Raw genomic sequence first — 12,770 nt, 5'->3', positions numbered from 1 at the left:
ACGGAGAAGGAAGCACGGGGCACTAACCAGTGTTTGTTGTTTGTATTGTCGTTGCTGGTGTTGTTGTTATTGTTGGTGGTGCTTTGATCACGGTGGTAGATTACACATGCACTGGAGCACGCGGCTATTACACCCTGACGGCATTAACCTCTCCAGGTCCGTGATTTTTTGGGGTGGCGATTAATTTTTTTTAGCAGGGCTCAGGTCCCAGGGGTGGGGAACGTGGGCCGGAGCAATAATCTAAATTGGATTTCTTTTACGCTATGCTGCACGTTGCCTCTCCCCCCGTCTGGACTGCGGTTCCCCCCACCCCATGCCTATCTGTTCATCTCTCCCCTCCCGCCCAGAGCATTTATTTCTGAGCCTCCCACAAGAGACACCGAAGGGGGGGGGAGCATGAGGGGGAAATCGTCATTTAGCTTATTCTGGAAGGTAATTTAGATGGGTGCTTATATGCTGCAGCGTGAAATTTTTTACTTTTGGGCAGATCACCATCCCTGGAGCTGACACCTGTGTCTGTGAACAGCTCACTCGTGTGAAAATGGCTCATGTCACTGCATGGTGCTGGCTGGAAAGTGTGTGTTATAGGTTTAATTTGTAAACAAACTGAAGAAAACCTCAAGTGAAATGAGCAAAAGGAGCAAAAGGAAACATCTTAAGTGCTTAATGAGATGCATTGTGTAATTTGTAACTATGGTTTCCTGGAGCCAAAATAAACAAAGCAGAGAAAATTATCTGAAAATCGGTAATGTATTTTCTCACTGTAATGGCTGTGCAAACAAAACACCTAATTATAATGTTTTAGCATCTCTCCATTAGTCATCTAAAGAGGGAGAGTTCCTTTAAAATTAATATATTGGATGTGCCCTATATACGAGGAAAAAACTGTCACCATGAGCAGTTTAGAAATTCACTAAAATCCTTCATTGTTTGCAAACACGCTCTGAGAAGGCTGGCGTCTCGGGTCTTGATACAAAATCTCAGAGATTACCCAGTGCATGCCTCAGACCCACACCTCCTCCCAGCCATCCTTTGCAGGTCTTACCCCTCACATTGCAGTTTGCTGAGTGGGTGGATATGATTTGTTCCCTTGGTGATGGTGACTGTGGAAACCCAGGTCTGTTCAGTATTCCACACCATGGCTGCCACCACCGCCACCACTACTGTACCTGTCATCATTGTGCATGGGCCTGATTGGATCTTCACAGGTTCCACGTTGTCAGCATGTGTATTGCTAGCTTCTCACTGCATCGGCGCACTCAACCATGGTGCCATACAATTAAACATTGTTTGTGTGCACTCTGTGTGACAAGGGCTCCGTCGGAGCATTCACCTTGTGCACAGCCACCTTGTTTTCTGTCCACAACAATCCCCACTCCTTTACTCCTCCCTGCAGAAATTAATTGAATTAATTAAGATAACGATTGGAGTCATGCCTGTGTGATGAGGCATGTGCGTGTCTAATGCGCTCGAGTCAATCCCAGATGGGACTTTTTTTCCACAGCCCATGCTAAACCTTATGTATAACTAATAAGTCGCACAATCTACTGTGCTATATATAACCTACAACTACGTCTAATAATATCAGTGTAGGTCTTTGACCCCCTCATCTTGAGAATAGGGAGTTCATACAGGAGAAACATTACTGTAGTTTGCTACTAGTTTCTACTGTATCTTATTATATAAGTATCCAATGGGTGTAACGTTGTGTGAATCTTATGGAAATACCAGCACAGACTAATGCATCTTTATGACTCTCTTCCATCCTTCAAACCCCCCTCCTCATTTTGACCATATAAGGAGGAGGAGCAGAGAAGGAGGATTACTGGGGCTTTAGTGTGTATGTGTGTGTGTGTGTGTGTGTGTGTGGCTGTGTAAGTGTGTGTGTGTGTGTGTGTGTGTGTATGTTTTTCTGTATGTGTGTGTAGGCTATGTGTGTGTGGCAGTGCATGCATGTGTGTGTATTTCTGTCTGTGTGTGTGTAAGAGAGAGATTGTGTAGTAGTGTGTGTGTAGTGTGTGTGTGTGTGTGTGTGTGTGTGTGTGTGTGTGTTTGTGTGTGTGTGTGTGTGTGTGTGTGTGTTATGCGGGGGCGTCGGAGCCGCAGCGAGATGCGGATTGTGTTGGTTGCATGGCGCTCTTTGTGGGTGCGGGAGATAGGCGGCTTATTCAGCTCTCGGGGTCGGATCTGGCCTGTCAGTACTCGTGTAGTGGAGCACCAGCAGCCTGCGTGATCGCAGAACAAACACGAGAGCGATCCCAGCTCCTCGCCCCTCTCCCCTGCTCCTCTCTCGTGTGTGTGTGTGTGTGTGTGTGTGTGTCGTGGTGTTAGGAATGCCTCATCCGACCATATCCCCCTCCTCCTGTCTCAGGGGCACCTCGCTGAACTGTCTATATCAATGTGGAACAGAACAAAACTAAAAGCCCATGATGAACTTGGTGGGGAAAAAAAGGGGAAACACGCTGAATCATGCAACCGTCTATAGACAAACTTTATGCTGACAAGCTGACTGCAAGATTTATCTATTTCCATGGATTTCTTTTCCCTCTTCAAATTCTCTGTTTCTCGTCGTTCTTGCATGGCAGTCATAAGACTTCAGGTCTTTGGACTGTTGTGTTTTGCTGTTGTGAAGGATGTTGGCTGGAATGAAAACACCAACACCAACACCACACCACCACTGCATCATCATGATTCCCTTCCTTTGCTAATTGCTCACATATGTGCTATGCTGTATGTAAGTGGTGCCCCAAAGACGGTGCATTAAGCTAATACAAGCCCTGGGTGGCATAATAACTAAAGCCAACAGTGAAACTCTTTTCTTCAGGTAGTCTAATTCAATTTGCACATATAAATAATGATTAAGAAAATATATGTAGAGCATAATTCAGTTGTGCAGTTAATCATAACACAATCTTCTTCTTGAGCGGCAATCGTTTTAATCTCGGTGATAAGCCAAACGTATAAGTACATCTTCCAGCAAATACAGAGCCATATCATTAAGGTTTGATTTTAATTAGAGCCATGTATTGTATGTTAGTATGTCAACACACAAACACACACACAAGGAATATGTTTCTGGCCTATATTCATACAGTATACAGTACATATAACACAATAGGCAATTTAGAGATGATATAAAAGACAAAACATATTCATTATGTGCAAGTGTGTGGGTATAAAAACTGCAATCATCATATGCATGGGATTGGGAATGGGTGATATATTGATTTCTCACCAATCATCACCATCTTGGATTAGGCCTACTGTAGTGCTGTCTGCAAATGTCAAGAGTTTAACTGCTATGTCTTTGAAGCATTGGTGGAGAGGGTGAAGAGCTGTGAGAAGAGGATACGTTTCTGGGGAGCACCAGTGCTGCCTGGCCCTACACTGGTAGATGACAAAAAGTTAAGAGTTTTGGAGATTTGGAGAGTGGCAGGACAGAGTGGTCTCTGGAGGGCAAAGTGTTGTTGCCACCAAACTTTGTGCTCATGTCAGGGTGACTTTCTGTCAAACCCCCTTCACCAAGGCTTGTCATGGCTCCTTTTACACCTTCACTTCTGTGAGTCATGAACAAAAGCACCAAGGAGTCTTTGACATGCACTGAGGTCAGATGAGTGTGTGTGTGTGTGTGTGTGTGTTTATGTGTGCAAGTGTACATGTGTGTGTTGTGTGTGGGCAAAGTTATGATAATAAAATGTTATATATCGGACAATTCAATTCGCCATAGCAACAGTATGGCACGGCAACCCGGTTGCTAGGGATAAAGGTTTAGGCGAGCCCCCCTGATATGCCAAAGCAAGGAATTCCCCCCGCAACCGTGCAATCATGTGCTACACCCTAGTTACCATAGCAACGTCATGGCAAAGATGCGTTAGAATGTGGGGGCTTGATAGAAAGAAAGGGGCAGGTGGTTAGATTTGACTTTACATATAATATACTGTAAGTTTGTCGGGCCTGAACTACATGAATTTGTTCCGATGCATGTCAGTGGAATTCTTATATTCATTGTATGGAAATGGAGTTGCTAAGCTTTTTTTTAAGATCATGTTTTGGTATATTTCTCTCTCTCTCTCTCTCTCTCTCTCTCTCTCTGTGTATGTGTGTGTGTGTCTGAGTTGGCGGGGGTGAACATTTGTACTCAGTGTACATCCTCCTGTGTGTGTGTGTGTGTTTGTGTGTGTTTGTGTGTGTGTGTGTGTGTGTGTGTGTGTGTGTGTGTGTGTGTGTGTGTGTGTGTGTGTGTGTTTGTGTGCGTGTTCTCACCATTGTGTGGAAGTGTGATCCTATCTAGGAACACCTCAAACCCGGATGATCCAGCTGTAACGGTGTCCGTCATCATGACTTGACAGAAGAGTCTCTGCTGACACCTAATGGCCAAAATCAATAAAGACAGAGTAGAGGAGCTGCTACTGACATAACAGTGACATGATATTTCTTGTCAGCACTATTCAGGAGAAGCATCCTGACATGTTACTTTCTCCGCACTCCTTTAGGCTCTAACCTACAGCCTGTACGAGAAAGAGCAGCAAAGCGTGACTTCATCGTTTAATTGTCATGGCAACGCAACCATGGCTTGAGCACTAGATATCTTGACACTGCATCTCCAAACAAGGAGTTATGTTCGGTCTGTTATGTAACAAAAAGCTTTTACAGATTAGTTTCAGACGACTTGGTCATTAGACAGAAAGTAAATACCAGATGATTGCCTTTTGAGAGAGGAATGTTGCCTTTGGACAAGGAGCCTGTCAGTAACGGACAATTTAAACGCTCTCATTAAATGAAAGGGAGAGACAATGAGCCTGTGCTCAAGAGGATGCCCTTAGTTGACCCCGACACAATGTGGATGTAGGCCTACACACGTCATTATCCATCCGGCACAATTGATGCCAAGGTTTTTTTTTTTTTCAAGATGTGTTGATGATTGCTTTGACTCACACACACTCACACACAATGCGCAAAAAAGTCCTAGTATCTGGGGAATGCACGCAGTTAAAAATAGGTGCTACTCGACGCAAAGCAGAACATTCCAGACCTATAAAAAGATACAACATGAACATAACAAAAAAAGATGCAAGCTTTGGCAACGATAGCTGCAGGGAACGTGTTTCAAGCATGGAATGTGTGCTGGAATCTAACTGATGTGTGCGTGCCTTGTGTAAGCAGCTCGGGGAGAACTGCAGTCTTCCCTGTGTTTAACCTATACTGACTTCTAACATTGGGTTTATTGGTTTTCCTAAAAAAAAATGCTTGGACACATATCACAATGTTTCATCCTGATTTACAGTTTAATTTCAAATATTTCAAATATCCTAGCTCACTGGAGGTATCATGTATATTGCATGGAATGAAAAAGATGTGACATTGACCTGTGACATTAGGCTAACTTTAAATGATAGTTGTAGTATCCAAAAAGCTGTGAGATAATCATGACTGAAGATGAACCATTTTAAGCAGTGGCAGATGACTAATCCCTACACCACAATACGACAGGCCTACTGTCAAAATTCAGGAGCTGACGTGATTTTGAAGGTGGGTGGTCTGTAATAACATCTCTTCATGAAATAATACAGCAATTATTGGCCATACAATGTACTGTAGGCCTATCAGTAAACCATTGCTTACTAATTTGACAAGCTTGAATGTGACCTGAGGATGAAAATAGCATGACTATTGATGAACCTAGGGTTTAAAACTACAAAAGACAATATTGTTGTTGCTGAGTGTGTATGCTACTCTAGTGTTTTTGTATACTCACAGAGCTGTGTGGCTATGGCCCATTAACAGAAACATTCACTGCGAAACCATTTTAAAAATGTAACATAGTGTACAGTCCCTTCCATGAAGGGTTCAAAGAGGTGTTTACCCCATGCAAGTGTCACATGAGACTCAGTGTTTGAGCTGAGGTAAACAAACTCTTCTTTCATGCCGTCCATGCCGAGAGTCAAGTCTACTCCATGCTCGGTAGACCATTAAACACGGCACTTCTGCTGGAATGTGGCTTTTCCTCTGCAGACTACAGTTGTAATACCTGAATATCAGAGCAAGGGTTGGCAAAGAGGGACACTCAAATGTGAGGTGGATACCAATATGAGGTGATATCTAATCTGATCTGATGATATTGACATATTAACCCATATATAAAAAAGAAAAAAGGATCACCGCACACCATTGGACTACACTTTTAAGCTTTTGTTTCTGAGCAACGCATTTCGCCATGCGCTTCCTTAGATATCACTTCATCATGCCTGTGCTCGTTGGCCAGCAGGCATATTTTTCCCATCATATCCATGTGTGGGTGAGTTTGTGTCCATTCATTCGTGTTAGGGTCCGTCTGTTGTTGCTTGCAACTACATCGTATATGTGAAACCATATAGTCTAAAGGAAAACAGTAGTTTCACTAAAAGCTATATTTGGATCAGCCTTGGGTCATTATGATATTGGATTCATCAGAAGGGCAGTCTTCTTGTGAAGCTGTTTTTTACTTTTTAGTGTTACATTTTATTCTCTTGAATACATACTGTGTAAAGTACGTTTGTGATGAACCGGTCTCATTTTGCACATTCCAGTGGTTAAGATCTTGAGGTTTGGGCACATAATACATGTTGGTTTTAAGTGTTTTGTGTGAAAGCAGTTCAGCTTCAAGTGACAGTTGCCAGGGGTGAATCCAGTTCACAGTTCTCTCCACAAAGAAGATTCACATACACACAAGCTCAAGTGCACAAACATACTGTACAGTACAGTACACACACCAAATGTTCTGACTATGTTCAAATAGCCAGTGAGCTCCCCACACGGCCACAGAATAAATAGCAGTTACAGAGGACACGACTGGATCAATTCACAGAATCCCAAGACACACATGAAGTAATAACTACCTTTCCAGGAAGCAGGAAGGAACCAGATATTTCTCCCTCTCAGTTTCTCTCTCTCTCTCTCTCTCTCTCTCTCTCTCTCTCTCTCTCTCTCTCACACACACACACACACACACAGCCTGCCTCCTGTAGACATGATCAAACATTCTGTTGATAGTATCCCTGCCCATTGCATATCACTCTGTGTACAGTGCATGGACACATGTTTGTACGCCAGATGACCTAAACTTGATGTTTTATTCCTGACATAATGTCATAAGCACTTTGAGTATGTTCACCACCCTACAGTAGAAATGACATAATTACCGATAATACAGAATGTTGTGTGTTCTCTTTGATGAGGTCCTGTAATGAGGAAGTGGCGGCAACACAGCAAAATTTAAAACCCAAGATAAGAGTTTTAAATACTTTGTCATTTAGAAGAGGTTTTAAATCTGTTATGTTTTTTTAAAAGTTCAAATATTTTCCAAGTGAGGCACTGCTGGAGCTATATTCTGTACTTAGTCTTTAGTCTCAGTGAGATTTTATTCTGGACAAATTGATACACTATGCCATATCATTGAACGTCTGCTTCAAAAGTATGTCTCTTCAATATCATATACAGTATTTGATGTATAATTCTTAAGGTGTGTGTGCGTGGATGTGAGTGGAAAAAATGTGTGTTGGATGTGTGTGTAAAAGCGTGAATGATTAAAAAATATGAACATTACACACATGAGACACATTTAAAAATTTCATGTATTATCGTTATTTACAAATATGATTTCTGAAACAACAATCAAGCTGTTGGGGTAAAAAAAAAAAACTGAAAAGGCACAAAACCTGCATGGCAGTACGACATCATTTCCTAACATATAATACAACATGTCATATCTCTTTATCTAAATATATAAATCTTGTTTTTTGTCTTAGAAGAATACAATCGTGTCACTTCTCACGGCAACAATTTCATATACTGACTCCGAGGCGACAATCTTCACAGCTTCAATTCACCTTCTTTTGTGTTTGTTAGAGGATACATATTTTCTTAGACATGACTGCATAGGCTGAAGAAGCACACAAACACACACAAAAAAAAGTATTTGAAAAGGACAGGAGGGTTTTATGTGCATCTTTAGTAACCCGCCCCATTGCTATTTACAGAGACTGCATGGCATCAACTCATAATGGGAGATCCCTCTAGAGAAAAGTGCATTGTGTCAGCTCGAATATAAAAGAAGACAGAGCAGTGTTAAGAGCCTGCTGCCTACTCTGGGTGCGGGCCGCGTTTGGGACGGATCCTGGCCTGACTCAGCCAGATGTAGGCGTAACCCGTTCCCGAGCATCGCAGCGCTCTGTGTCAAACATGACTGCCCTGCCGAGGGGAGTGTTTTTTTTAAGACAGTGGAGTAAGCAAAAATATTATACATAAATCAAACGATTTTAGGACACTAAATGATGTGACATGTTTGTGACATCAGATTGTCGCCATCAGAAAGTGGACGCGTTATGGAGAGAGACTGTAATGCTGTCCTGTGACCCTACAGTGTGTTTGGTATTAGAGGCTGGTACCACAATTGTATTAGCTGCACCCACAAAATGGCAGTGTGCGGTTACTGGTATTGGCTAGCTGTTCAGCTGCTCTGTTGGTCTTTGGTACTGATTTGCAGAGCTGGATTTGTCCCAGAGCTGGGCCAGACCGGAGCCTGGTCCGGGCCAGGCGTCGCATCTCTCTGGGCTGCTGGGTTGTCTGTGGGCTGTAGCGTACACGTGTATATAAATCTGTCGAGGCCTATCGACCGCCTACAGTCTTGTGGGGGAATCTGATGACCAGGGTTTGCTGAGCCAAAGATATTTGGAATTCACGGCGATCCCAACGTTTTTGGCTGAACCCTGCACTGGGTTTAAGGTGACCTGTGCAGAACGGCGGAGCTGGCTGAGAGAGCGAGTGTGTTTCGGGAAACTTACAATGATATCTGATCAGTATATGCAAGACAATACTTGTATGCTCTGTTATGTGCAAAACCAAAGAAAAAAAAAGCAAACACCATAAAGAAATTTGTCCAAATTGTCCAAGTTGTAACACCATTTCTTCTTTGTCTTTGCTTTTGTCAGTTCTTTTTTCTTTGTATTTCTATTTCATGACATATTATCAATTAGTTCATCTATTACAATTAGATGTTTGTCCAGTGAGCGTCAATCTGTATACTCTGCCATTCGGACATTTCTGACATGATTGTGCAGGCTTAGAAAACAAAAGTCATGACTAAGAATGAAAGAAAATTACATAACTACACACAGTTTGTAGTTTACAAAGCTCAAACACTTATCACTACTGCAGTGAGCAAATGCTAAAAGCTGGTAGAACCAGGAGACTGGCTTATGTCTCCCTCCACACAGCAATGGAAATAGGCAGCAAGTGAAAAGGTGCATTTACATGTCCCCACCACTAGGAGGCCCCGTGGCTACATTCAACAGAACAGGCAGATGATGAAAGTAACACAGGAAAGTGCAAAGAGAAATTAAGAGTTTCTGAGATCACATGAAAAAAGAAGGGGTTGGGGGGAATCCATTGATTGCACTGCATACACATTAAAAAGAAAGCACACACTCAGACACAATCAGACTGAACTTGTAGGCTACTGCACAGCTGGAAGAATCAGCGGCATGTCTGTGTGATTGTGCACCAACCGAAAATGGCTTCTTGTCAAAAGTCTCTGGGAGGCTATTTTTGCTACACTAGTGTATTTGTGTGTCCTGCTTTGTCCTGCCTTCCTGTGTCTTCCTCTTGAAAGGAAGCAGGAAGCCCTCCTGCGACATCACTTCCTCCCGTTGGTGTGGAGGGCTGGCAGTGCATCGTGTCGGCTGGAATCTCACTAACAGGAAAGACATGAATATGGGATCATTAGATGGTGGGTATTTTGGGTGTCTTGCATGACAAGACAAAAAGAAACGGACTGCTGTTTTTTCTCAGCCATTGTTCTCACATATATTGTTGTTTTATGTCTTTTTTTTTACCTCACACTGCTGAGAAAGTTGGTTTGGCACGTTGTGAGTCAGAGGTATGGGGCTCACCATGCGGTTGAAGTCCGGGGCGAAGGACACGGCCTTGGTGATCCTCTCCTGTGAGCCGCTGCTGCTGCCGCTGACCGAGTTTTTCCGCATGATGCCTAGAACACACAAAGGGTCATCAGACAAAGACTGAAAATGACAGACTGAGTCTCACATTTGTGGTTGTTTTGATCCCGTGTGTGTATGTAAGAGAGCGTGTGTGTGTGTGTGTGTGTGTGTGTGTGTGTGTGTGTGTGTGTGTGTGTGTGTGTGTGTGTGTGTGTGTGCGTGCGCATGCTTACCAGCAGGGGGCATGATGTCCAGCCTCTGCAGGCTGTTTCTGCGGGAGGAGGAGTAGCCGCCGCTCTTGGACAGGCGGCGCTGTCGGCTGTTGAGCATGGCGGCCGGCGACACGATGCCGGGGGGAGGCACTTTACCCATCCGCTCATACAGCTCCTCAATCTCTCGCTTCTGCGTCGCCTGCAGCGACTGCACCTCAGACAGATGCCTGTGAGAGAGAGAGAGAGAGAGAGAGAGAGGAGGAAGGGATTGAGAGATAAACAGATGGAGTAAAGTTGAGGGATGGAAAGACGGAACAAGAAACACAAAAATGTGAGCTTTGAGAGAAGCCCATAGAGTTCTAGCTGCTATTGCATAACACACCTCCTCATACACCAACTCAGAAGTCCTAACCAGGCACCCACACACTGCTGTACACTTGATATGAGCCCTTTACTTTGCTTGATGTCTGAACCAGGAAGCCAGTATAATGATGAGAGACTTCAGGCTATCATCAGAGAATAGGAATATGGGCAAATTGACCTCAAGCCATTCACTGAAAACCCTGACCTCATCTATAGATGTGGCCAAACCCCTGTCCCTATCACACCACTTGGAGCACTTAGCCTTCTCAACTACAAAGCCTGAATAATGATGAGATTCAGTCTCATCACCAGCAGAAACAGTAGACATACTGTATGTACTGTACCTGCAGACGTTAATCTAAAACCCCTGAGCCCCATCTATAGGTGTTTCAAATGTGGTCAACTCCCAAGCTCCACCCACCTATGCTGCAGCTGGTGTAGCTCCTCCCACATCTCGTCGTCGTCGCTCTCGGTCTCGTCGCTGCTGACGTAGGAGGCGCTGCGCGTGTAGCTCATCCAGGGCTGGTGCGGCGCGCTGGTCATCTGCGGGCTGCCCTCCGTGCCCTCCCACAGGCTCAGGCTGATGCGCCGGCCGCCGCGCCTCCCGTCGTCCTCCTCTCCTTCCCCTTGTTCCCTCTCTCCCTCCTCCCTCTCTTCCTCTTCCTCCGCCTGGTCTCGTCCCTGCTCCTGCTCCTGCTCCTCCTCCTCCGTGTCCTCCTCCTCGTTCCTCTCCTCCTTCTCACGTTCATGGTAGGGGGGATAAACTCCGAGTTTGTTCGGGGGGGAGACGGTGATCGTGCTGAAGCTGGTCTCTGATTCGCCCTGGTCTTCGGTGCTGCTGTCCGTTTCGCTGCTGGCAGGTGTACGCGTGGCTGGGGGAGGGGTTGGGGGGCGAACTGGGCTTGGAGGGGCAGCTGGGATGTCCACACTTGGGGTCACTTGGAAACGACCTACTCTCACAGGCCTTTTCTCTGTGTGTGAGAAAGAAAGAGATGGAAAAAAAATAAGATTAATAACAATTCACCAACAGTTTGCAAAGAGTAGACCTCATACCCGCCTTTCTTTCTAAGATACTAGAATTCAATTTAATTTTACTTGTGAAAAAAAATTTATTTAAAATATGTGGTTTCAGCTGAAAAAGTATTCTTAATACGAGAAAACCCCAGAGAAAAAGAGCCAAATGGGGATAAGTTATGTGAACTAAATGAGCTGCTGAATTCATCTTAAACACTAGATGGCAGACTTCACTGCTGTCTACAAATGTCTACAAACCATTAGAGTCTGAAGTGACCAAATGCTCCGGGTAAACTTCCCCCTCTGCAAAACATTTACAACAACAACAATAACAACAACAACAACTATTAAAGTTGGATAAATCTCTATATAGTGGCACACATCACACTCGTGGTGATATAGAGACCTTTAAACTATCAAAGAGGGTCTGACCCCCCTCCTACGTCTCACACACATGTAAGAACACACAGCAACAACAACACCACTGCTGACAGCATCGTCAAAAGACTCTAGTTAGCATGTTAGCAAGCTTTCAGCCGTGTCAATAAAGCCCTGGGTGGTATTTGCAAACACAAACACACACACACACACACACACACACACACGCACACAGGCACACACACACACACACACACTAATGTGCAGTGCTGCACCTGCTAGGGCCTCTACTATACGATCCTAACCGCAGCGCTGTGCGTTGAGCTGATGACTGACGTAGCTGGCGGGCTTGTGAGGCCCAGACGTGCCTGTGTTTGCCTTCCTCCGTGACCCAGTGCATTTCCTCTCTCTCTGTGTCTCACTGAACTCTACGTGACTTGGTGAACTCACCACCACGACTGGTGGTGCGCTCCTTCCTGCACGTCTCGCAGTGCATCATTTACTGATGAAATATTTTTGAGTGCAAATGCAATTTCTCCGTGGAATGCAACCAAGAAAGCATTCCACGGCAACATCACACATACCAGCGTTTTTTTCCCTCATAGCTACCTAAGATACAAAAGGTTTCAGCAGGCCAGCATCATAGCTGTTACATGCAGATGGTAACACAAACAAAGCAGGCTGCAGGCAAAGCAGGTACAGATAGACATTAACCTCAATATACCTACAGTACATCCTTCCTGTCCTGAGAACAAACATTCAACAAAACCATCACCAAACCTGGTCATATTTTTAAAAACAAATCGGTAAATTAACTAAATAATTTAGAGGA

The 12,770-nt window shown here is 44.3% G+C and overlaps 1 protein-coding gene across 4 annotated transcripts in view; it reads right to left on the bottom strand.

Annotated features, from left to right (window-relative positions):
* Positions 1-7,592: 7,592 nt before the first annotated feature.
* The window catches only part of wnk4b (WNK lysine deficient protein kinase 4b), a 71,775-nt gene continuing 66,597 nt past the window's right edge, over positions 7,593-12,770 (bottom strand). For 2 of the 4 annotated variants that reach the window (XM_062531615.1, XM_062531616.1), the window contains exons 17-21: positions 11,819-11,863; positions 10,968-11,517; positions 10,205-10,410; positions 9,870-10,021; positions 7,593-9,727 (exon numbers count right to left, since the gene is read on the bottom strand). In XM_062531615.1, coding sequence (XP_062387599.1) covers positions 9,725-9,727; positions 9,870-10,021; positions 10,205-10,410; positions 10,968-11,517; positions 11,819-11,863 — 956 coding nt within the window. In that variant the 3' untranslated portion in view covers positions 7,593-9,724. The remainder of the gene's footprint in view (positions 9,728-9,869; positions 10,022-10,204; positions 10,411-10,967; positions 11,518-11,818; positions 11,864-12,770) is intronic. The other 2 variants (XM_062531618.1, XM_062531617.1) reach the window with 2 other exon arrangements.

Source organism: Sardina pilchardus, chromosome 3, assembly GCF_963854185.1.
Source record: "Sardina pilchardus chromosome 3, fSarPil1.1, whole genome shotgun sequence".
Taxonomy (NCBI): Eukaryota; Metazoa; Chordata; class Actinopteri; order Clupeiformes; family Clupeidae; genus Sardina; species Sardina pilchardus.
This window is presented reverse-complemented; position numbering and strand designations above follow the sequence as displayed.